Here is a 24,917-nt window from a genome sequence, read left to right on the forward strand (position 1 = left end):
GCACTTTTGAGGGGGAGAGTTGGCACTATGATACTGGCACATGAGGGGTGGGAAGGAGAGAGGCACTTGATACTGGCACTTTTGTGGGGGGGGGATGGCACTATGATACTGGCACATGGGGGGAGGAGAGAGGGACTTAATACTGGCACATTGGGGGGAGATGGCACTATTATACTGGCACATGGGGGGGAGGCACTTGATACCGGCTTTTTATTTTTTGGGGAGGAGATGGCACTATGATACTGGGACATGGGGGGTTTGGCACTATAATACTGGCACATGGGGGGTGGGAAGGAGAGAGGCACTTGATACTGGCACATGATGGGGGCATCTATGGGGACACTTACTGGCACATTATTGGGGGGCATTATGGGGGACACTAGGCCGGCAGCCTATCAGAGGCCGGACATGAGGGCATCTACTGGGGCACTATATATGGGGCATTTTATACTGGTACATTATGGGGGGCACTAGCAGGAAGGGGGAAGAGGAGCACAATGGGGGAATTTACTGGGGGCACTATATAGGGGTATTTTATACTGGGACATTATGGGGGCACTATGGGGACATTAGCTCAACTGGGGGCATTACAAGGGGGGTATTTTTTGCACTGTCAAATTATAAGGAGATTTATTTCTACTGGGGGGGGGGGAATTATGGTGGGCTTTATTACTCCCCCATGGTATGACCCCCTAGTAGCAGCACCAGCCTCTCCCTGCTCTGCTATCCATCTGCCCCTTCTCCAAATCCTTATTATGAAATCTTTCTCATTAGGATAAAACACAACATCAGCTCCACCGAGCCCCCAACCAAGTGTGGAAGTGCGTCCGAGATCCCCAAGGGCCAAGCCAAGTAATTGTAAGTTTTCATGTGAAATATGTTTGTATGTTATACACATATAGCCTACACTGTTCTACATAATATACAGTATACCTCTACACTGTGCCACTCAATATACAGTATACCGCTACACTGTGTAGTCTGTTCTATAAGCACCATTGTTTTGTGGCGGTGGACAGAAAATAATCTGGAAGTGTCCCTCCCGAGACCAGACTCTGACTGCTAGTGGGGGTCTGCTGAGCTAACGGATGCCCTAGCAACGCCGCTGCATGCTCTGTAGGATTGGTACCCGCAACTGTTTCTTTGTGGGTGGAAATACCTCTGCCAGCGCCTGCAACAGCAGAATGCAGCATCTCTCAAAGCAAGGTCTGGAAATGCTACATTCTGACAGCCCTCTGCGATGCTAGTAACATGTCCGCCATTTTGTGTTTGTACCAGGAGTGTAAGTACGTTGCCACCCAGTACTGGTCCTTGCCCTTTATGCTTTTTATGTTTTTTATACGGGGTCCCACTTCAAACACTGGAGCATGAAGGCCCCCATTTGCACTAAATTGGAAGTGGTATAGCGGCCTGGCTCCTGCTCATCGCCCAGGAGAATGTCATCCTCAATCTCCTCCCCCCAGCCACGGACAACAGCAGGGATCCTAGAAAAGTTTAAAGCCTGCTCTTCTTGCTTCTCCTCCTCCTTCTCCCCCAGGCACCATCCTCCTCTGACTCCTCTTAAGACTTCTGCTGACTTGTCTCAGATGGAGTATCCCCCCCTGGGAATTCATTCAGCATTGTGTCTTCCTGCTCCTGCTCCTCGATGGATCAATGACACGATGCAATGCACGCTCCAGAAAAAAGGAGTAAGGTACAATGTCACTGATGGCGCCCTGGCTGCGACTGACCAGTTTGATGATCTCATCAAATGGTCGCAGAAGTGTGCATGCGTCGTGCATGAGCAGCCACTGGCGCGGTGAAAAAAAAAAACAAGCTCCCCAGAACCTGTCCTGCTGCAGAGTTTGTACAGGTAGTTGTTAATGGCACATTTCTGCTGGAGCAGTCTATCAAGCATATACAAGGTGGAGTTTCAGCGTGTCGGGCAGTCACAAATCAGACGTCTGACAGGCAAGTAGTGTCGCTGCTGAAACTCAGCAAGGCGAGCCATGGCCGTGTAAGATCTTCAAAAATGGGCAGAGATTTTTCTGGCCTGCCGCAAGACGTAGGTTCAGGACGTGTGGCATCCATTGTGTGCCAGAGATACATTTACTTGCCGCTGGACATTGCCATATAACTCTGAGATGACCTTCTGGGAGAAATATTTTCTTCCAGGGACCTTCCATTGCGGTGTGCCAATGGCCACAAATGCCTAGTGAAGAATCTACTCACCAGCAGCAGCAGCAGCTAGACCTGAAGCAGGACCTGAACCAGCAGGTGGTGGCATACTTGAACAGCACCCTTCCACCCTACATTGAAGAGCCGCGGGACTACTGAACAGCCAAACTGGATTTGTGGCTGCAACTGGCAGAGTTTGCCCTGGAAAAGCTGATCTGCTCAGCCAGTAGTGTGGCATCAGAGCGGGTGTTTAGTGCGGCGGGGGCCATAGAACTAGCCTCTAAAATGTGGAGAAACTGACCTTTGTCAAGATGAATCAGGCGTGGATCAGCCAGGATTTTCATCAACTAATGCCTGATGCATCAGACTAGATCATCCATGGTGCCACACCAACACTTTGACAAAAGAGACCGGTTTCTTTTGGCTACCTGCCTCAGCTACTATTATGATGCTGCCATCCACTTAATGCCACACATTTGATGTCAAGTGCTCCTTTTTTCACGCACCTTCTTCATCTGGTACTGGTATTGCCACCATCCTCCCCACTCTGTCATCAGGTCACTCTGTGGTCTCCTGATGCTGCTGCCACCTCCACACTATGTCACCTTGCCACTCTGTGGTCTCCTGATGCTGCTGACACCTCCACACTCTGTCACCTTGCCACTCTGTGGTCTCTTGATTCTGCTGCCACCTCCAGACTGTCATTGTGCCAACCTGTGGCCTCCTTCTGATGCTGTTGCTGCCACCACCTCCACACTCTGTCATTGTGCCACTCTGAGGCTTCCTGATGCTGCCGTCACCTCCACACTGTCATTGTGCCACTCTGTGGCCTCTTCTAGATGCTGCTGCCACCTCCATACCCTGTCATTGTTCCACTCTGTGGCCTCCTTATGATGCTGCCACCTCCACCCTGTCATTGTGCCATTCTGTGGGCGCCTCCTGATGCTGCTGCTACCCCCAAACTCTGTCATTGGGACACTCTTTGGTTTGCTCATGCTGCTTGCACCTCACCACTATGTTATAGGGCCACTCTGAGGACTTCTCATGCTGTTCCCACCCTCCCCACTCTATGACTGGGCCACTATTTTGCCTTTCGGTCTGGCTGACATCATCATTTATTTGATCCTTCTTATGATCTGTCAGAAGGAAGGAAAAATGAAATGCACAACGGATCCTGTCTATGTATCAGCTGTAAACTCTGCATGACATGGTCCCAGTTTTGCATCAGAATTGGCTTGTGATTTGGTAGCTAAAAGCAAGAGTGGGTACAAAACACAGAAGACATGCAAATATTAAATTCACGTGTCATCTCTATTTGGCCTCATGCACAAGGCCGTTATTTTGGTCCACGCTTTGCGGACAAGAATAGCCAGTTAAATGTAAAGGCTGTCCGTGCCGTTCCGCTAATTGTTCTGATGGATCAGAGGAAGGGCAAAATAATTAGTGAAGTCAACACAGACTTACTGCTGACACCCTCTCCACTCTGTCAGGGGGCTCTACTTGTATAAGCGTTTAATAGAACAGGTTCTCTAGACATCTATGTGGAATCAGCTGCCGGAGGTGTAAAATGAGTGCGCTTCTTCTTGACACTAACATTGACCTGTAAGGCTGAGTTCACATTTGAGTAATTTGGTCAGTTGTGGTCCTGTAACTGCCCAAATAGTGAAATGTGCAGTGATTCTAAGAGCGACGCCTGTCATCTGCATGTCATACTGACTCACAGTATTATTTCACTACCACAGAAGACTCCCTATGCGTGTTACTTCAAGGCACAGTGTTCTACACCACTATAAAGGCTCTCTACAGCCAGGAAATAGCCATTTTTAATGTGATTCGCCGTAAATAAATTTGGATCGAACCATACCGGCTGAATGGAGTTTTTGAGAAATTCGCTAATTTCTAGATAGAACCGAAGAGAAATGTACCGATTGTCGGTTGTCGCTCTTACGTCACTCATTGCTTTTACACTGGTCGATAATCTGTCAGTTTTGCTCAATTTCACAATAATTTAATTGCCTGGTGTTAAGGTACCTAAAGGCTACTTTTTATATGTGCAGGATGGCTCTCCAGCAGGCGGTTCCAGCAGAAAGTGCTGGGAATTAGCCGGACAAAAAAATTATACATGCAGCAATTTCTGTCCAGCTGAATCCTGGCATATTTTCTGGAGAACTGTCAGATTTCCAACGGATCAATATATTATCATCGAGGTCCGGAAGAACTCTGGCAGGCTGCTCTCTGTCGGAACAGCCTGCCAGAAAGCTGTGTCGCAGATGTGAAACCAGCACAATGAGATGACTTTGCTCATTCTGTCTCTATCTACGCCACAAAGCTGACAAGTGAAATATAGAAGATAGCAAGTGTTAGCTGTGCCTGCTTTAGTAGCCAGTGTGAAAATAACACCTACAGTATGAGTATAGAACACATATCCCCTTGGTTTGCAGCTATTATATACCCAACTATTGTATTATTAACATCAACAACATCTACCGAGATAAGAAGAAGCCTTTGAGAATATATTATAATAATAATAATAATAATGTTTTTTTCTCTTTAGGTCTTACCATTGCTCTTTCTGAATTCTTCCGTAAGGAACTGGGCCTCTTCTTGAATTCTCTGTTCAATGCTTCTTTTACCCATCCCAAAGTTTCTTAATGTCATCAGAGAGAAGCGGCGTAGCTGTTTCCAGCGCTCTCCATTACTGCCCACTACCCCTGAAAAAATATGTAGAATGACTGGTAAGACAATTGGGGAAGCTGTAAGGTAGCAAAAAATTTCCATCATGTATAAACATTTCTACTATACCGAGAATGAATGAAGAGGTGGTCATATTGATCTCTCTATTACAATCTCTGGCCTCTAATTAAACAGTAGAGATTAGCTTGGTTGTATTTTTCCATAGTTCCCATATATTTATATGGAACTCCATTGAATCTGTACTTGGATATAGTGAAAATTGGGGGTTCAGGTAGGAGGTACAGTAGGACTGCCACCTGACATTCATTTATGCATGTTTAATGGACATAGCATGATCATGTAAGATGGAAAAACTCCTCTTGAATCCTGAAGTGGAGGATAGAAAAAAGTTGCTTCAAAAAGAATTATTATGAAGTACTATTGTCTATGAAGTCCTGCACTTCACCAATGGGCCTTGTGGGCTTTTCTTCGAGTACTGATGGACTGATTTTTCTCTCTTCCTTTTCTGCTATGTGGCGATGGAGATGGCCACCCCAATTTGAATAAGGGCAGCTTGCAATAATACATTTGATATATATTTAATCAACTCTCCTGTATGATGAGTTAACAAGTCACCATAGTTTATTAAGTAAATTATAATAGTAAAAATACAATCTTCGTTCTTACCATGGCCTCCAGAACTTATCCTGTCCAGAAGTGGCATATGTCCCCTGGCACCAAAGTCCTCCGAATTCTCAATGAGAGCTTCCTTCACTGCATCACAGCTGCACAATACCACGACAGGATCCATGCCTATGTGGATAGTGTATACCGGTCCATACTTTTCACTAAGCTGGAAGGGAGGTAAGCAAAACAGGTCGACTCAATTATGTTATTATATTCTACTATGAAATAACAGTCCAACATAGATCATTTATATCATACGCATCATGGTCATACTGTATACATTAACTAAGATTAAAGTGATGGGAATAGCAGAAGAAAATAGAAAGCTTTTGTAAAACGGGTTGTGCTACCATTAAATGTTAATTAATATGATTTAGCATGAAAACTGAGTTAGTTTTGTCATTTACTTTCCGTTAAAATCAGTTTCAGTTGTGAGATATTCTCCATTAGATTAATCTGTTTAGTTATATGCACATCCACCTAATAAGGTGGTCACACATTCCCAATTTCGTCTTTAAATTGTCACCAGCCATATCTACTGTTAGAAGCTGTAACAGTTACAGGGAGGGGACTGCAGCAGAAAGGACATATCCTCTGAACTGTGATAGGGAAAGAGTTGCTGTAGAAAGGACACATTTCTTGAGCTGTAATAGCGGGAGAGCTGCAGCAGAATGGAGACACCACTGAGCTGTGATAGAGAGAGAGATGCAGCAGAAATGATATATCTCATGAGCTGTAATGGGGAGAGGTTTACAGCAGAAAATACATGCTCCCTGAGAAAGGACACATTCCTTCAGCTGTAGCAGAAAAGACATCTCCCTGAGCTGCAGTACGAAAGACATGCCCCTGGGCTGCCAGCCTGAAGAGAATCTAGAACCTTAAAAAAAGACAACAGTTCATGATAAAGAGTTTTTCGAATTTATTTTAAAAACTTTACTCGGGACCAACTACTGGTGTAGATTAGATATGACCAAAACGAAATTTTCACTGAGCCGAATTTCCTTACGCTTCGTGGTAACGAATCACATGGCTGCTGCACATGTTAGGACATGGAGCAAATAATTCTGGGAACGAGGGATCACATCCAAGAGATGCAACACATTCATTCTTGGACAATTTCCTCTATCATCTGAATATGACTTGTCCCAAAAACAATGAGTTAAAACAGACATTACTGGACTAAAATCCACTACAGAGTTTTGACTGAGCCGGGATAGATTATAAAAATCTGCAGAGAAAAAAGACGGGTCACCACGGATGAAGAAGTCAGTCAAACACCAGTTTGGGCAAAAAAAAAAAATTAGTTGGCAGCCTTTGCTGCAGGTGTTATTGTGAGATACCGCCTTTACATACAGTCGTGGCCAAAAGTTTTAAAAATGACACAAATATTAGTTTTCACAAAGTTTGCTGCTAAACTGCTTTTAGATCTTTGTTTCAGTTGTTTCTGTGATGTAGTGAAATATAATTACACGCACTTCATACGTTTCAAAGGCTTTTATCGACAATTACATGACATTTAAGCAAAGAGTCAGTATTTGCAGTGTTGGCCCTTCTTTTTCAGGACCTCTGCAATTCGACTGGGCATGCTCTCAATCAACTTCTGGGCCAATTCCTGACTAATAGCAACCCATTCTTTCATAATCACTTCTTAGAGTTTGTCAGAATTAGTGGGTTTTTGTTTGTCCACCCGCCTCTTGAGGATTGACCACAAGTTCTCAATGGGATTAAGTCCTGGGGACTTTCCAGGCCATGGACCCAAAATGTCTACGTTTTAGTCCCCGAGCCACTTAGTTATCACTTTTGCCTTATGGCACGGTGCTCCATCGTGCTGGAAAATGCATTGTTCTTCACCAAACTGTTGTTGGATTGTTGGAAGAAGTTGCTGTTGGAGGGTGTTTTGGTACTATTCTTTATTCATGGCTGTGTTTTGGGGCAAAATTGTAAATGCGCCCACTCCCTTGGATGAGAAGCAACCCCACACATGAATGGTCTCAGGATGCTTTACTGTTGGCATGACACAGGACTGATGGTAGCGCTCACCTTTTCTTCTCTGGACAAGCCTTTTTCCTGATGCCCCAAACAATCGGAAAGAGGCTTCATCAGAGAATATGACTTTGCCCCATTCCTCAGTAGTCCATTCGCCATATTTTCTGCAGAAGATCGATCTGTCCCTGATGTTCTTTTTGGAGAGAAGTGGCTTCTTTGCTGCCCTTCTTGACACCAGGCCATCTTCCAAAAGTCTTCGCCTCACTGTGCGCACAGATGCACTCACACCTGCCTGCTGCCATTCCTGAGCAAGCTCTGCACTGGTGGCACTCGATCCCGCAGCTGAATCCTCTTTAGGAGACGATCCTGGCGCTTGCTGGACTTTCTTGGACGCCCTGAAGCCTTCTTAACAAGAATTGAACCTCTTTCCTTGAAGTTCTTGATGATCCTATAAATTGTTAATTAAGGTGCAATCTTAGTAGCCACAATATCCTTGCCTGTGAAGCCTTTTTTATGCAACGCAATGATAGCTGCACGCGATTCTTTGCAGGTCACCATGGTTAACAATGGAAGAACAATGATTTCAAGCATTAACCTCCTTTTAACAGGTCAAGTCTGCCATTTTAACCCAATCAGCCTGACATAATAATCTCCAGCCTTGTGCTCGTCAACATTCTCACCTGAGTTAACAAGACGATTACTGAAATGATCTCAGCAGGTCCTTTAATGACAGCAATGAAATGCAGTGGAAAGGTTTTTGGGGGATTAAGTTAATTTTCACGTCAAAGAAGGACTATGCAATTCATCTGATCACTCTTCATAACATTCTGGAGTATATGCAAATTGCTATTATAAAAACTTAAGCAGCAACTTTTCCAATTTCCTATATTTTTGTAATTATCAAAACTTTTGGCCACAACTGTATTTAGTGCAGGGAGAGATGTGACAGGTGCTAGGGACAGTGTAGGAAAGACTTTATTGTGCTGAAAAAATGATTTTGAAGTTCAGGGAAAGATTATTCATAGTGTAGGGAAAGGATAGGGAGGCATCATCTATACTATAAAAGGTGAACAGGGTCCAATAGGGGAGAGTACAGGCTGGGTAATAGGAGCGATTCTATGACACCTTGCTGCACTAACATGGGATCCAAATTGCACTAAATGATAGCTCAGTAATTCCAGCAAACCTTGCTTGTTATTGGCATGCAAGTGCTGTGCGATACAGCCATTTACGGGGTGTATTAAAAGGAAATATACATACATCGTATTAGCCATTCTGACGTGCATTTAGATTATTATACATTTTTTTGGGTGTATTAATAGGGAAAAAAAATACATCTTAATTGCCGTTCTGCATTGAAGTTGCATTGTACTACAGCCCTTTATGGGGTGTATTAAGAGGAAATAAACGTACGTCCTTTTAGCTATTCTTCAGTGAATTTAGATTGTTATACATTTTTTGGGGGGGTGTATTAATAGGAAAAAAATACGTCTTAATTGCCATTCTGCGGTGAAGTTAAATTGTACTACAGCTTTTTTGGGGGTGTATTATTTTAATTTAATTATTTTATTATACAGTATGTCAGACAGACAAGTGACAGGCCCTTCAAAGGGAGCGGGCAGTGGCCAAAATGTTTCCGTCGCAGGCAGAAGTAGCAACAGAAGAAGAGGGGTGGCAGCAGGAGTCGCAGCAAAAAGCCTGAGCTTCCAGTGTCATCTTGCGGTCGTGTCTTGACCAGCAACTTCATCGCAAGTGACATCAGATACCCCCAGCCAAGAGTCGGTGGGTTCCTCTGACATGACGCTTAGTTTGCATGGCCCGGGTGAAAGCCCTGTGTCCTGAACCTGCCTCTTCCCTCAGCGGGAGAATTATTATATGCCATAGGCTCGTGTCCACTTTTCAGTGAGGACGAGCTACTAGAGGACAGTCAGCAGCTACTGCCCAGCCAAGATCTAGAGGAGATATCCACCGCTTCCTCTGGTAGACGCAAGTAGAGATGATGAGAGTCGCATGGGAGCTGGTGTTGCTAGTTGTCAGGTTCCGGGACCTGAGACCATTGAGGGGGACATCAGTGACGTGCAGACAATAGCGGATTATGATGATATAGCCGATCGCACTTGGGAGCCGAGTAAAGAAGGGGATTTATCATCATCAGGAGAAAAGGGTGGCAGCTTGCTTATGAGGAAGCTGCTAAGCCAGGAAGTTGGTAGAGTGGCTCTGAGTCAGCAAGGTGGCAGCAGTGGGAGGTCGGGAGCCAAACGTGCCTGGGGTAGACCATCCACTTCGTAGGAGCCTACCTGTCCGAAAAGCAGAAGTGCAGAGGTTCATGGAGACAGCAGTAGCAGGCAGTCAGTGCAGAGTGTTGGGGGTAAAATGGCATACTTGGCGGTCTGTCAGTTTTTTGCTAAGCCGCCGGAGGAGGTGAACATGGTCATTTGCCGAATTTGTGGTCAGAAGGCGAAGCATTGACAGGATGCCAATGTTGGCACCACGGCCCTGCATCAACACATGCACCGTCACCATAAAGTGGCCTGGGCGAACCGTTGTTCCGATTTGGTGGTCCAGCCTGCTGCAGCAACCACTTCATCACCCAGTGGCACGCACGCAATTTCATGCAGTCAAGGCTCCACCACCTCAGCCAAAAAGAGCTGTCTGTCCTTCCCATCATTTACTGGTCCTGTTGCTCCTGCTCCTCTTACTCTTTCTCCTCATAGGTCATTTTGTCAGCGATCAATCACTAAAGCGATTGCCAAGAGACAACAGTATGCGTGCACTCATCCAACAGCACAGAAGCTGAACGTGCTCCTGGCCAAGTTGCTGGTGCTGCAGTCCCTCTCTTTCGAAGTGGTTGACTCTGCACCTTTCAGAGAACTGATGGCTTGTGCCGAGCCAAGGTGGAGAGTCCCAAGCCATCATTTCTTTGAAAAAAAGGCAGTACCAGCCCTGCACACATATGTAGAGCAGAAGGTGGGCCAATCCTTGAGCCTGTCGGTGTCTGCTAAAGTGTACCGTGTCCTCAGCCTCCACTGCAGGGACAATTCACAGAGCTCCACCATACCTAATGTGCGAACAACGTCACACAGGGGAGGAACTGCTCCACGGCTTTCATCAAGAAATCGAATCCTGGCTTTCTCCTTGACAACTCAAAATCTGAACCATGGTGACTGACAACAGGAAGAACATGGTGTCAGTGCTGTGTCAAGGAGGGCTGAGACATGCGCCCTGCATGGTGCATGTGTTCCATCTGGTTGTAAAGCTATTCCTAAAGTTTTCACCCCATCTGCAAGAGTTCCTAAAAATCGCCAAGAAACTTTTCATGCACTTCAGCCACTCATACACCACAAAGCACACCCTTATTGAGCTGCAAAGGCAAAACGGCGTCCCCCAACATCGGCAGATATGGAACATTTCCAACCGTTGGAATACCATCCTCCATATGTTGAAATGGTTATATGAATAGAGAAAGGCCATAAACAATTTCTTGATGATACAGACAGACAGAGGTATTCCCCTTTGTAACTTTGATGTTAGCCAGTGGCAGCTCATGCTTGACACCTGCTGTTTGCACGGCCTCTTTGAGGAGGCCACTTTATTTGTCAGTCGCCGGAACTATGGGATGAACAAATTCATTCCACTGATTCATGTCCTGGAAGAGTTGCTGCTAAATTTGGCTGGCCAGGGGATAGAAGATGTGGCGACTACATCTCACGGCCACATGAGCCCTGAGGGGGCTGAACTAGAGGAGGGGGAGGACATTCAAGCACAGGCAATGCGTAGAGAAATAGGTGGTTTTTCTACACAGGTGACAGGAGAGGATGAACAGGAGCAGCCAGAGGAGCTACAGGGCGATGAGAAACACTGTGGCGGTATGCAGTGGAGATGGAGGCAGGGAGTACCTCCGAGTCACTTGCGCAAATGGCCGATGCATGCTTAGTTGCTCGCATAGTAACAGCCGAATTGTCAACATTCAGCAGAGGGATGACTACTGTCTCTCCACCATGTTAGACCCTCGCTACCGGTCCAAAATGGGGGCTTTTTTACACCTGCTGAGAGGGAAGACAAACTGAACTACTACAGAGACAGCCTATGTAGTCAGTTGGCTGCTGCCTATCTGTGCCATCATCCATCCTCTCACAGATCTGGCTGGGGGGCCCTCTGCGCTCTAGTTCCACTGCCATGGCTGCTGTGGCAGGGTGGGGAGGTAAGAGCAGTACCAGCTCAATCAGCAGCAGCTTAAGTCTAGAGTCGATGATGAGCAGGTTTCTTAACCCGCCTAGTGAAGTAACTACTTACCAGCAGCTACAGCTGGAGCAGAACCTGAACCAGCAGGTGGTGGCATACTTGGACAGCATCCTGCTGTAAGAGGGAGAAACAGTCAGCATTGTCTGAATACTGTATACTTGCATATTGATTCATTAGAACTGTCATTCTGAATTTTTGACCACTAGAGGCCGCTGTTTTCCCACACAGCTAAGTAGATTGCAAGTATTTAAATATTCATAGGAGGAGGAAACTGATTCACACAGTCTGGAGGAGAACCAGGAAGCTGCTGCTGTCTCCATCTTGAGAGGAACAGAGAAGGACTGTGTGTGAACAGAATCGGATCCAGGTGTAATGGTGTTCTGGAGTGGCCAAAGTTGCAGCAGAGAGGGACTGATCACTGTCCCGTATAGAGATCCTGTTCGGAATTAAAGGATTGTTTCTAAGAAATCTGTTAGGAGCTTTGGAACAGAGCGGTTCAGTTTAAAGACATCATCGGATACAGAACAAGACCCGGGACATTAAAAGCGTGCACGCACAAAATTGCAGGTTGGCGCCTAAATGACTGTGACTAGGCCTGTTAGTTACATAGGGACTCTGTGTTATATAAGGCCAAAAAAGTGTTTTCCACGTTTACTCCAAGAACTCCATAACTAAAAGGGCCATTGCGCAAGTGAGAGCTGACAACTGGCCCACTACTTCAATTCAGTTCAGCGTATTGCTCAGGAACAATACTCTGATACGGGTTCCTGGACTAGTTATGCGAGGGAAGGTGTTCTAGAGTTGATAAGATTGTAAGCTGCTGTGCTGCACCACAGATAACCCCGTACTAAGCACTTGCTCAATCGTTTATGCCGTCGATAGGGTAATAATAGATATGGTGCGGTCGTTTTTGTGTGCCCGCCAGTATGTAAATTATAGCAAATTTCCTCGGTATCCACCAGGGGCATCTTGCTGTGCAGCACAGGGGTTCTCAGCAGAGTGTATGTAACTTCATTTTCTTTGCCTCCATATTTGGGATTGTGTTCATTGCTAAACCTTTGCCTGGTGCCAGTGGCACCGGATCAGGACCCAGTTCTGGGTGCGCCAGTACAAGGCCAGTTTGCCCTCAACGCTATGCCCGCCCTAGTTGGATACGTCCCCGTCGGGGCGCTGTTGCATCATCTGCCAAAATTTAACAGTAAAAACATGACGTTACAGGACTGGACTGAGAGGGTGCGAAGTGCGGTTAAAATGTGTAACTTGACCCCCGAGCTGCGAGCCAGAGTTGCATTGGGGGCTCTGGAGGGTGACGTCAAATGTACTGTGATGGTGAGGCCCAAACCAGAGAGAGACACTCTAGAGAAGATATTCTCCCTGCTAGAGAGAGTGCAGAGGGGCATGCCAAAGTAGTGCAGTTGCAGGCTCACTTCTTCGACCGACGACAGCAAGAGGGTGAGACCCTGATGCAGTACTCCAATGCCCTACAGAAGAGGCTCAATGAGATACAGCGGCAGGGCCCAGAGGCCATGGGAGCCTTCAGGGAGGTGGACTGGCTACTAAGAGACCAGTTCATAGTGGGGCTCTCCAACAAGTTCCTACAGGACAAGCTGCAAGAGATGAGCCGGACGGCGGCCGACATGACATTCTACAGTGTCTACCAAGCTGTCGTTGAGAGGGAGGAAGAGCACATACCTGTGGCGGAAAGAGTAGTGAGAAGCACTAACGCTACAAGGGATCGGCCAGGGTCTGAAGAATTCAAATCTTTAAAGCATCTAGTCCAAGCCCTGCAGACAGAATTGAAAGAACTTCAGTTGGAAGTGTCCCAGATGAAGGCAGGATCACCACTCCGGTCTCCGGAAATATCCCCAACACCTCGAGCTTCTTCACCCAGATGACCCAGGAGAGAGGGCCTTGCTGTTGGGCTTGTCGGCAGTACGGTCATGTGTCCAGAGAGTGCCCAGAGCAGGCGGAGTTTGAGCCGACGTTAAACTTGATGGTCAGGGGTTGTAGTTTGCAAAAGAGCAACATGTCCCGTCAGCCCATTGGAGACGTGAAGGTGCCGCGAAGGACCCCAGTGAAGATTCCACCCCAACAAGAACAAAGAAGAGTAGAGAAGTCGCGAACATAAAATTTTCTGTTCGCGAACGTCGAACGCAGATTTCCGCAAATGTGCGCGAACCGGGTGAACCGCCAAAGACTTCAATAGGCAGGCAAATTTTAAAACCCACAGGGACTCTTTCTAGCCACAGTAGTGATGGAAAAGTTGTTTCAAGAGGACTAACACCTGGACTGTGGCATGCCGGAGGGGGATCCATGGCAAAACGCCCATGGAAAATTACATAGTTGAGGCAGAGTTGGGTTTTAATCCATAAAGGGCATAAATCACCTAACAATCCTACATTTTTTTGAACAACGTGGTTTAAAACATCCAGTGTGTGTATACGATCAGGTATCGATCAGGTAGTGTAAGGGTTACACCCGCTTCACAGACATTGACAGACCAAACTCCCCTTTTAATGCACCGCAAACAACCGCCAGTGGCCACAGTACAGTCTGTGTGGGCCAGACACTCACTGGCTTGCAACTGCGATTATATTTATTACAGAGAAAAAATGTATTTACTTTAGTTTTATCTGCAAGGCATTGTGACACCCTGTAACGGTATGAGTGATGGCCTGGCCAGTGGCCACAGTACAGTCTGTGGGCCAGACACTCACTGGCTTGCAACTGCGATTATATTTATTACAGAGAATTTTTTTTTTTACTTTAGTTTTATCTGCAAGGTATTGTGACACCCTGTATGAATGGTGTGCACACAGTACAGTCTGTGAGCTGCAGCCTCTCACTGTCTGGCAACTGCGATTATAGTTAAAAAAATAATAATAATTAAAAAAATGTATCTGCAAGGTACTGTGACACCCTATATGAGTGGTGTGCACACAGTACAGTCTGTGGGTGCAGCCTCTCACACACGGGCAGGCAACTGCAATATATAGATATATATATATAAAAAGCAGACTGATGTACCAGCCCTAAAATGGGCTTTTTGGGGTGCTGTCAGGATGCTGTCCTTACAGCAGATGAGTCTGTGGACACAGAACAATGCCCTAGCTATTGATTTCCCTATTAAATTAGCAGCAGCAGCACTGTCCCTCCTCTCACTACGAATGCAGATTCCAAATGAATCTAAAATGCATGCTGTCCAGGAGGTGGGAGTGTCTGGGAGGGAGGGTCTGCTGCTGATTGGCTGGAATGTGTCTGCTGACTGTGAGGTACAGGGTCAAAGATTGCTCAATGATGATGTATAGGGGGCGAACCGAACATCGCATATGTTCACCCGCCACGTTTGGTGCGTTGGAACACATTAAGGCTACTTTCACACTTGCGTTCGGGGCTCCGCTTGTGAGCTCCGCTTGAAGGGGCTCACAAGTGTCCCCGAACGCATCCGTCCAGCACCAATGCATTCTGAGTGGACGCGGATCCGCTCAGAATGCATCAGTCTGGCAGCGTTTGGGCTCCGCTCAGCAGGCGGACACCTGAACGCTGCTTGCAGCGTTCGGGTGTCCGCCTGGCCGTGCGGAGGCGTGCGGATCCGTCCAGACTTACAATGTAAGTCAATGGGGACGGATCCGTTTGAAGATGACACACTATGGCTCAATCTTCAAACGGATCCGTCCCCCATTGACTTTCAATGTAAAAGTCTGGACGGATCCGTTCAGGCTACTTTCACACTTAGACATTTTTTAACAATATAATGCAGACGGATCCGTTCTGAACAGAGCCACCGTCTGCATTATATGAGCGGATCCGCTCTGAACGCTAGTGTGAAAGTAGCCTAATCCTGATCAACGAGGTGGAGACTACATTAGAGCAATGTCCAGAAACGAAACTAAGTGGATTTTCAATTTGAACACCCTCGCACCAGTGGGACTCAATCAAGAGATTGAATTGTTCGCTTTCCCATAGTATCTACGATTATAAAATCATTGAAAAATATATATAATAATCTATTATGATAATTATAGGGGTAACAGAATCTATATTTATCTGAAATTGCATCTTTATTTACAGTACAGTATATTATCTTATGCTTTATAATACATCCCCTCTGAGACTTGGTTTCTTTGAAGCCTCCAATCCACTCTAATAGTAGAAATGTTAAAATGGAAGATTTGGTATGTGCTGGTACACTGATGTGGGGACGCCTATTTACTCGCTGAGAGAACAACCAGTACTCATCCCTGATGAAGAAATTTGGTAATTTCGAAATGCGTTGGTAGTGTTTTGGTCCGAGAGAGCATCCATCATTTGTGTGACGTCACACAAAAGCAGCATCCTCGTGGATCATCAGCCTGGGTTTCCCTCACGTGCACGAGTCACCGGCCGGGACCGCACGCGTTTGCAAGAGGAAACCTGAAGATACAACCACCCTCCAACACAAGCACCAGGAAGATCAGGAAGGAGTCTGAAAGCCAGCGCAATATAGGCAAGTGACTATACAGGGAGTGCAGAATTATTAGGCAAATGAGTATTTTGACCACATCATCTTCTTTATGCATGTTGTCTTACTCCAAGCTGTATAGGCTCAAAAGCCTACTACCAATTAAGCATATTAGGTGATGTGCATCTCTGTAATGAGAAGGGGTGTGGTCTAATGACATCAACACCCTATATCAGGTGTGCATAATTATTAGGCAACTTCCTTTCCTTTGGCAAAATGGGTCAAAAGAAGGACTTGACAGGCTCAGAAAAGTCAAAAATAGTGAGATATCTTGCAGAGGGATGCAGCACTCTTAAAATTGCAAAGCTTCTGAAGCGTGATCATCGAACAATCAAGCGTTTCATTCAAAATAGTCAACAGGGTCGCAAGAAGCGTGTGGAAAAACCAAGGCGCAAAATAACTGCCCATGAACTGAGAAAAGTCAAGCGTGCAGCTGCCAAGATGCCACTTGCCACCAGTTTGGCCATATTTCAGAGCTGCAACATCACTGGAGTGCCCAAAAGCACAAGGTGTGCAATACTCAGAGACATGGCCAAGGTAAGAAAGGCTGAAAGACGACCACCACTGAACAAGACACACAAGCTGAAACGTCAAGACTGGGCCAAGAAATATCTCAAGACTGATTTTTATAAGGTTTTATGGACTGATGAAATGAGAGTGAGTCTTGATGGGCCAGATGGTTGGGCCCGTGGCTGGATTGGTAAAGGGCAGAGAGCTCCAGTCCGACTCAGACGCCAGCAAGGTGGAGGTGGAGTACTGGTTTGGGCTGGTATCATCAAAGATGAGCTTGTGGGGCCTTTTCGGGTTGAGGATGGAGTAAAGCTCAACTCCCAGTCCTACTGCCAGTTTCTGGAAGACACCTTCTTCAAGCAGTGGTACAGGAAGAAGTCTGCATCCTTCAAGAAAAACATGATTTTCATGCAGGACAATGCTCAATCACACGCGTCCAAGTACTCCACAGCGTGGCTGGCAAGAAAGGGTATAAAAGTAGAAAGTCTAATGACATGGCCTCCTTGTTCACCTGATCTGAACCCCATTGAGAACCTGTTGTCCATCATCAAATGTGAGATTTACAAGGAGGGAAAACAGTACACCTCTCTGAACAGTGTCTGGGAGGCTGTGGTTGCTGATGCACGCAATGTTGATGGTGAACAGATCAAAACACTGACAGAATCCATGGATGGCAGGCTTTTGAGTGTCCTTGCAAAGAAAGGTGGCTATATTGGTCACTGATTTGTTTTTGTTTTGTTTTTGAATGTCAGAAATGTATATTTGTGAATGTTGAGATGTTATATTGGTTTCACTGGTAAAAATAAATAATTGAAATGGGTATATATTAGTTTTTTGTTAAGTTGCCTAATAATTATGCACAGTAATAGTCACCTGCACACACAGATATCCCCCTAAAATAGCTAAAACTAAAAACTACTTCCAAAAATATTCAGCTTTGATATTAATGAGTTTTTTGGGTTCATTGAGAACATGGTTGTTGTTCAATAATAAAATTAATCCTCAAAAATACAACTTGCCTAATAATTCTGCACTCCCTGTATATATACATATACTGGTACTCCTTTTTATCTATAGAAATTGAAATTGGGATAACCTACTGGCAGTAACTGTGGACACTACTTTAATTAGTTACGGTGGACACAGCAGCGGATACCACCTTTTGTGCCACGTATTGTGATATTTATTACTAATTACGATTAAACACTGGACAGTCAGTGCGGTCTATTCATTACACAGTTTTTTTACTTGACTCACTCTCTTTAGGGTTTAGGCAATTTATTCCCTATTATAGACCTGCAGCGGCACACTCCTTGGAGTGTTATTCAGTGTATCCTATATTACATTTTGTTTTAGCTAAGTAATGCAGCGCGGGTTCCCTTTGATTGTTATTTTTTTACATTTTAAACAAGTAGACACAAATAGTTATTTGGACTATAAGAGCTGTCACCATTCCCGCTGGAACAATAACATCCCCTACAGCCAAATATGCAGACTACAAAGAAACTGCTCAGACAAGGAAACATTAATCGAACAACTAGAGTTCTTAGGAAAGAGATTTTATGAAAAAGGCTATCCCAAAAAAACTAGTCACAGATTCAAAAAAAATAAAAGAATTCTAACAACAGAACGGGACATCAAATATGGGGGATTAAACCCAATTTCCCACTAAATCTAATTACCCGCTACAACATCCAACATACCACTATTAGAAAAATGCTCACAAAACATTGGCCAATATTACTCAAGGACCCAATCATTGGCCGCACCATCTCTACTCTTCCTGTAACATCTACTACATAGGGCGTACTACCCAATCACTACGAGAACGTATGAATGACCACCGATCCAACATCTCTCGTAGAATAGTCACTCATAGCGTATCCCGTCACTTTTCCAATTGTCATGACGGTGACCCCACCTCACTACGTGTTATCCCTTTGGAGTGGGTCCCTGACTCTAACCAGACATTGTGCCGCAAGGAGATGTTCTGGATCTACAAATTGAACACCCTAACCCCGTTCGGACTCTATGAATACCTAGAATATGTCAATTACTAACCTACCCACCCCACACCCTAGTTTTACTATACTTTTACTAGTCCTTTTTTACTATTCCTCTATTACACAGGAACTACAAACCGGACAGTATTCCATTCCCAGCAGCAATGAATTAATGATCGTCCCTCTATGGGACACCTAAAGAATTATTAGGAACACCATACTAATACGGTGTTGGACCCCCTTTTGCCTTCAGAACTGCCTTAATTCTACGTGGCATTGATTCAACAAGGTGCTGATAGCATTCTTTAGAAATGTTGGCCCATATTGATAGGATAGCATCTTGCAGTTGATGGAGATTTGAGGGATGCACATCCAGGGCACGAAGCTCCCGTTGCACCACATCCCAAAGATGCTCTATTGGGTGGAGATCTGGTGACTGTGGGGCCATTTTAGTACAGTGAACTCATTGTCATGTTCAAGAAACCAATTTGAAATGATTCGAGCTTTGTGACATGGTGCATTATCCTGCTGGAAGTAGCCATCAGAGGATGGTTACATGGTGGTCATGAAGGGATGGACATGGTCAGAAACAATGCTCAGGTAGCCCGTGGCATTTAAACAATGGCCATTTGGCACTAAGGGGCCTAAAGCGTGCCCAGAAAACATCCCCCACACCATTACACCACCACCACCAGCCTGCACAGTGGTAACAAGGCATGATGGATACATGTTCTCATTCTGTTTACGCCAAATTTGGACTCTACCATTTGAATGTCTCAACAGAAATCGAGACTCATCAGACCAGGCAACATTTTTCCAGTCTTCAACAATCCAATTTTGGTGAGCTCGTGCAAATTGTAGCCTCTTTTTTTCCTATTTGTAGTGGAGATGAGTGGTACCCGGTGGGGTCTTCTGCTGTTGTAGCCCATCCACCTCAAGGTTGTGCGTGTTGTGGCTCCACAAATGCTTTGCTGCATACCTCGGTTGTAACGAGTGGTTATTTTAGTCAACGTTGCTCTTCTATCAGCTTAAATCAGTCGGCCCATTCTCCTCTGACCTCTAGCATCAACAAGGCATTTTCGCCCACAGGACTGCCGCATACTGGATGTTTTTCCCTTTTCACACCATTCTTTGTAAACCCTAGAAATGGTTGTGCGTGAAAATCCCAGTAACTGAGCAGATTATGAAATACTCAGACCGGCACCAACAACCATGCCACACTCAAAATTGCTTAAATCACCTTTCTTTCCCATTCTGACATCAGTTTGGAGTTCAGGAGATTGTCTTGACCATGACCACAACCCTACATGCATTGAAGCAACTGCCATGTGATTGGTTGACTAGATAATTGCATTAATGAGAAAAAGAACAGGTGTTCCTAATAATTCTTTAGGTGAGCATATATGTAGTTAAGGCTGCCGTGCAGCCTGTATTTGTGGGAGGGGCATAGGCCCCGCCTCCTGGCTATTTGAGGAGGAGGAGTGCAGAGGGACGGGACGTGCAGCCAGGTACCTGGTACTTCCGGTTTTCGTCTGGCTCCTGCACGTCCCGTTCCCGCAAGCCTCGGTCTGGGTGAGTATGGGACCTGCCTCGGCTCGGTACGGTGGCTCAGGTAAGCAAGGTACCCGGGTCCGGCCGGGTCCTTACCTCGGGCCAGGGGCGGCGCACGTCTGATCGGGACCTCGCTGCACGAGGGATAACGCGGGCACGCTGGGGGTGGGGGGGGGACGGAGGCGCTGCGGCCTTCCTCGTGACGAGCCGGCCGGGGGCGTGTGATCAATTACGGGCGTGCGTGCTGGGCCATAGCTGGGTCTTTCTGTGGTTGGAAAACAGATGTATCATGTGTTTACTGCTCATCATGTGGTTCCCATCTTAAAATATGATTTATAATATAGCTACTGTATTACTGAGTAAGGTAAGAAGGGATTGTGCTGCACATTGTACTGTGCAATCTAAACTTGGATGCCCCCAAGTGGTGTTTGGGAAATGGCAGGTGTAAGTTAAGATGTTATTAAGGGCTCATGCACACGACGATGGTCGCGGTTCGGTACAAGAGATCCGCAATCACATATGAACTGACTGCATCATAAACCACTGTGATACAGGCAGTTCAGTTCAGGGAAGATACGGTCTGCACAGGAGATCTGGCAGACACACGGAACGTGTTTCCCGGGCCAATAAAGCATGAGCCCAAATATTGTAAAAATGTATACTGTTGAATATGGTTAGGCTGTTGGTTTTCGTGCACAGCATCAGGCACGCAACTGGTTCACCTGAGAAGTGGCGGTGGTCCCCATGCATCACCCCGGGTTCTGAAGTTACAGCGTGTTCCATTGTGTTATCCCACGCTCATATATATATTCATGCATGTTGATGTATTGATGGCTGTTAGGCAGCCGGTCTGTGTCGCTGGGGGCTCTCCGGGCTGGAGCAGCAGTTGCCTGCGTTCTGGCGGGCCTATGGCTCCAGCGGGAAGGCCCTGCAGTAAAAAAAAAAAAAAATAATAAAAAAAAAAAAATTTTTGTGCATTTAACTGGTTGTCATGCGTCATGTTGCAGTGGGTTCTCCCGGCTCGTTATCCGACGCTCCACAGTCACAACCAGTATCTGATTCTGGTCGGTTATCTGACGCTCCACGCCATTCCAAGGATTCCTTACTTGCAGTAGGTGGTACGTCATGATTGCTACACGGGTATGGTACATGTCACGGGGGTTTGGCCGCAGGCACGTTCACACGTCTCCCATATGTGATGTCCGCCGCACCAGTGACATTTGGGCCCTCTTGGCATGTCCAGGTTGTCATACCCGTCTCTCTTGTTGCTCGTCTGCTTGAAATGTTGCTTTTCTACTAGTGGCAGGGAACTCCAGGGTGTCACTTGTTCATTGTAAGTCGCATGTTCATTGTGGTGCGTCAGCTTGAAACGTTCAGGCATCCTTGCGTCCGCCACTCCGGTGGCATGGGGTCCAGCCTGGAACCCCAGGTTGTCGCTCTGTTTATTGTGGTACGTCTGCCTGAAGCGTTCAGGCTATGGTACGTCCTCTAATCCGTGTCATGCCTGAACCTCCAGGGTGTCTCGTCGTTCATTGTGGGTCACCTGTTTATTGTGGTGCGTCAGCTTGAAACGTTCAGGCATCGTTGCGTCCGCTACGCCGGTGGCATGTGGTCCTGCCTGGGACCCCACGTTGTCACCTTGTTAATCGTGGTCATCTGCTTGAAACGTTCAGGCATCGGTGCGTCCGCCACTCCAGTGGCATGTGGTCCTGCTTGGAGCCCAGGCTGGTTACTTGGTTATCATGGTACGTCTGCTGGTGGCAGTCGGGCAGTAATACGTCCTCCACTCCATGTCCTGCCTGGAGCTCCAGGGTGTCTGTCATCTTATGTGGTACGTCCGCTTGAAGCGTTCAAGTGTTATTGTGGTGATCACTCCGGGACAGCGGGGGCCCGCCTGGAACGTCCAGGATCCATACTCGTCTCTTGTTACATGTCTGCTTGAAACGTTCAGGCAAAGTATGTCTGCCACACCGGTGGCTCGTGGTCCTGCCTGGAACGTCCAGGTTGTCTTATTTGTCTCCTGTGGCACGGGTGCTTTTAAACGTTGGTCAAATGTACGTCCGCTACCCCGGTGGCACGTGGTCATGCCTGGTACGTCCAGGTTGTCTGCCTCGTCTCGTTGCACGTCTGTCTGAAGCGTTCAGACAATGTCACGTCAGCCACCTCGGTGGCATGGTGTCCTGTCTAGCACATCCACAGGGTCTTTTCGCCAGGGTGGGCTCGCATCCTCCCTTAGCGGCCTGCTTAACTGGTTGACGGCACTTCAGTCTGCAGCCTTTAAAAAAAAAAAAAAAAAAAAAAAAAAAAAAAAGGCCATGTTGTTGTTTTGTGTGTTCCCTCAGAGGTAGATGGTACAGCCGGTCGCAACCAGGTTGGTAATGTACCGGCACATTTGGTTTTCATATTTGCTTTATTTTTACGGCAGCACGTTGGGGTCTCAGTGCCTTCGGCTTCCTTTAAAAAAAAGGCCTCCACCTCGGTCAGTGGTACGAGCCTCCAGTACGGTTTCGGTACCCCCTTTTTGTCATCAAATTCCATAACCAGGTAAGTAGCAATTCTGGTCCGTTAGGCCGGCCTTAGTCCAGGGGCAGTCGCACTGGTAGGGGTATTAAAGGGGCGGACCACCGAGATGTTCTAGGCACGCCTGGTATTCACACGAGTAACAAGGGTTTTGTCCTCAGGTGATATCCAGGGCTTTATCACAACACGGTCAACATGTCCCAGGCTTCAGACATCGATGACGCCTCGTCCATCTCCGGGTCCGTGGTTTCCAGTCTGGCAGGTCATGGATCCCTAAGGAGCTGGACCATTCCGAAGCTCGTGGCAGAGCTAAATAGAAGGGGCATCAGTCACCCGGCTTCGGCCAGGAAAGCCGAACTTTACAGGCTACTGGTGTCTAGCCCGGTTTCACCCAGTGAGCAGCTGGCAGTGCCTACCATACAGGCATCTCTGGCCCAGTTAAATGCCACGATGGGGAGTCTGGCGACCTCAGTAGCGGACATCCAGCACAGGGTCATGGAGCTGGAGTCCAGGGCCGCCTCCACTTCACAGGCGGTGGCACCCGTGACTGCGGTATCGGGGCCAGTGGCGGGTTCCTCAGGTATGTCCTCTAACCCGCCGGCCATTGTCCCAGCTCACTTTGTGGCCGAGAACATTAGGAAAGACATACTGGCGGGCAAAGAGGTGAACCTGGCATCTATCCTCATAGCATCACACGATGCCAACGAGCACAGAACAATTGATTGCGGGGAAGTGTCTGTGGTCATGAGGTCCAAAGATGCCAGGTTGAACCGCAAATTATCCATACCAGAATTTGTTCTTGCATTCAGCTTGTTCCGAGACGTCATCTGCTCGGCGCAGCCGAGTAGGAGGGAGGAGCTCGACGCCTATTTATACCAAGTCACTGATTTGGGTCACAAGTATGGGGGCTCGGCGTTTTATGACTACCACCGGTCCTTCGCGGCAAAGGCCGCAGCCTCCCTAGCACAGTTCCAGTTCATGACCAATTGGGCTGTGCTGGATATGGAGCTTTTCTGCAGGCATTTTGCTGGTCTCCGAGCCCCCACTTGTGGCGCATGTCAGTCGATTTTTCATGCGACAGAATGGTGCCCCAACGAGGCGTCAGCGCGTCCGGACAGAGCCCTGCCGGGAACATCGGGTGTTCCCAGGGGCCCGGCCCTCATGGACAAATTTGGCAGGCCTATTGTATATCTGGGCAAGAGCCAGATATGCAATAATTTCAACTTCGGTCATTGCATGTTCAGTGGGTGCAGGGCCCTGCACGTATGCACGATCTGCTTTCGGGCACATCCCAGGTCCACCTGTCCCAAGAAAACTGCCAAGCAAGCATGACTGACCGACGTCAATGTGGAGCTCCTGGAGGTGCTCCTGGAAGGTCATGACGATCGGCAGTTCGTGCGTCATTTGATCTCTGGACTGTCTCTAGGGTTCCACACGGGATTGGTGGCCCTGCCACATGCAAATTGGGAATGTGAGAACCTTCTCTCTGCCAGACAAAATCCTGAGGCGGTGCAAGCGGCGTTATCCCTGGAGTTGGATAAAGGGTTCATCATCGGCCCATTCGACTCGATCCCTTTTGAAGTATGGAGGGTCAACCCGATTGGAGTGGTGGCCAAGAAAGGCTCAAATAAAAAGAGGCTAATCTACGATCTCTCGGCTCCTCATTCCTCGCATATCCCTAGTATCAACTCTCTCATACCTTCAGAAGAGTTCAGCATGACATACTCCTCTATCGATGAGGCCATTCAGTTCATCCTCAAAGCCGGCAGGGGGGCCTGGTTGTCAAAAACTGATATTGCTGATGCCTTCAAGTTGCTCCCGATCCTCCCACAACTGTGGCAATATTATGGCATCAAATGGGCAGGCAAATACTACTTTGCCAATCGTCTTACGTTTGGCTCGAAAAGCAGTCCTTGGCTTTTTGACCGGCTGGCCCAGGCCCTGCACTGGATCCTGGTGGAGCATGGCCAGGCTCCTATGTGTATCCACTACTTGGATGATTTCCTGCTGGTGGAATACCCCTCCTGTCAGCCCTCCGGGTTATCCTCCCTGCTGGAGTTGTTTTTGGCGCTGCAGGTTCCGGTCGC

The 24,917-nt window shown here is 47.0% G+C and overlaps 1 protein-coding gene across 2 annotated transcripts in view; it reads right to left on the reverse strand.

Annotated features, from left to right (window-relative positions):
* The window catches only part of LOC122946193 (cytochrome P450 2C16-like), a 72,906-nt gene that overhangs the window by 19,722 nt on the left and 28,267 nt on the right, over window positions 1-24,917 (reverse strand). For both annotated transcript variants that reach the window (XM_044305630.1, XM_044305629.1), the window contains exons 2-3: window positions 5,518-5,683; window positions 4,719-4,868 (exon numbers count right to left, since the gene is read on the reverse strand). In XM_044305630.1, coding sequence (XP_044161565.1) covers window positions 4,719-4,868; window positions 5,518-5,683 — 316 coding nt within the window. The remainder of the gene's footprint in view (window positions 1-4,718; window positions 4,869-5,517; window positions 5,684-24,917) is intronic.

The sequence above is a fragment of the Bufo gargarizans genome, chromosome 9 (assembly GCF_014858855.1).
Source record: "Bufo gargarizans isolate SCDJY-AF-19 chromosome 9, ASM1485885v1, whole genome shotgun sequence".
NCBI classification, from domain to species: Eukaryota; Metazoa; Chordata; class Amphibia; order Anura; family Bufonidae; genus Bufo; species Bufo gargarizans.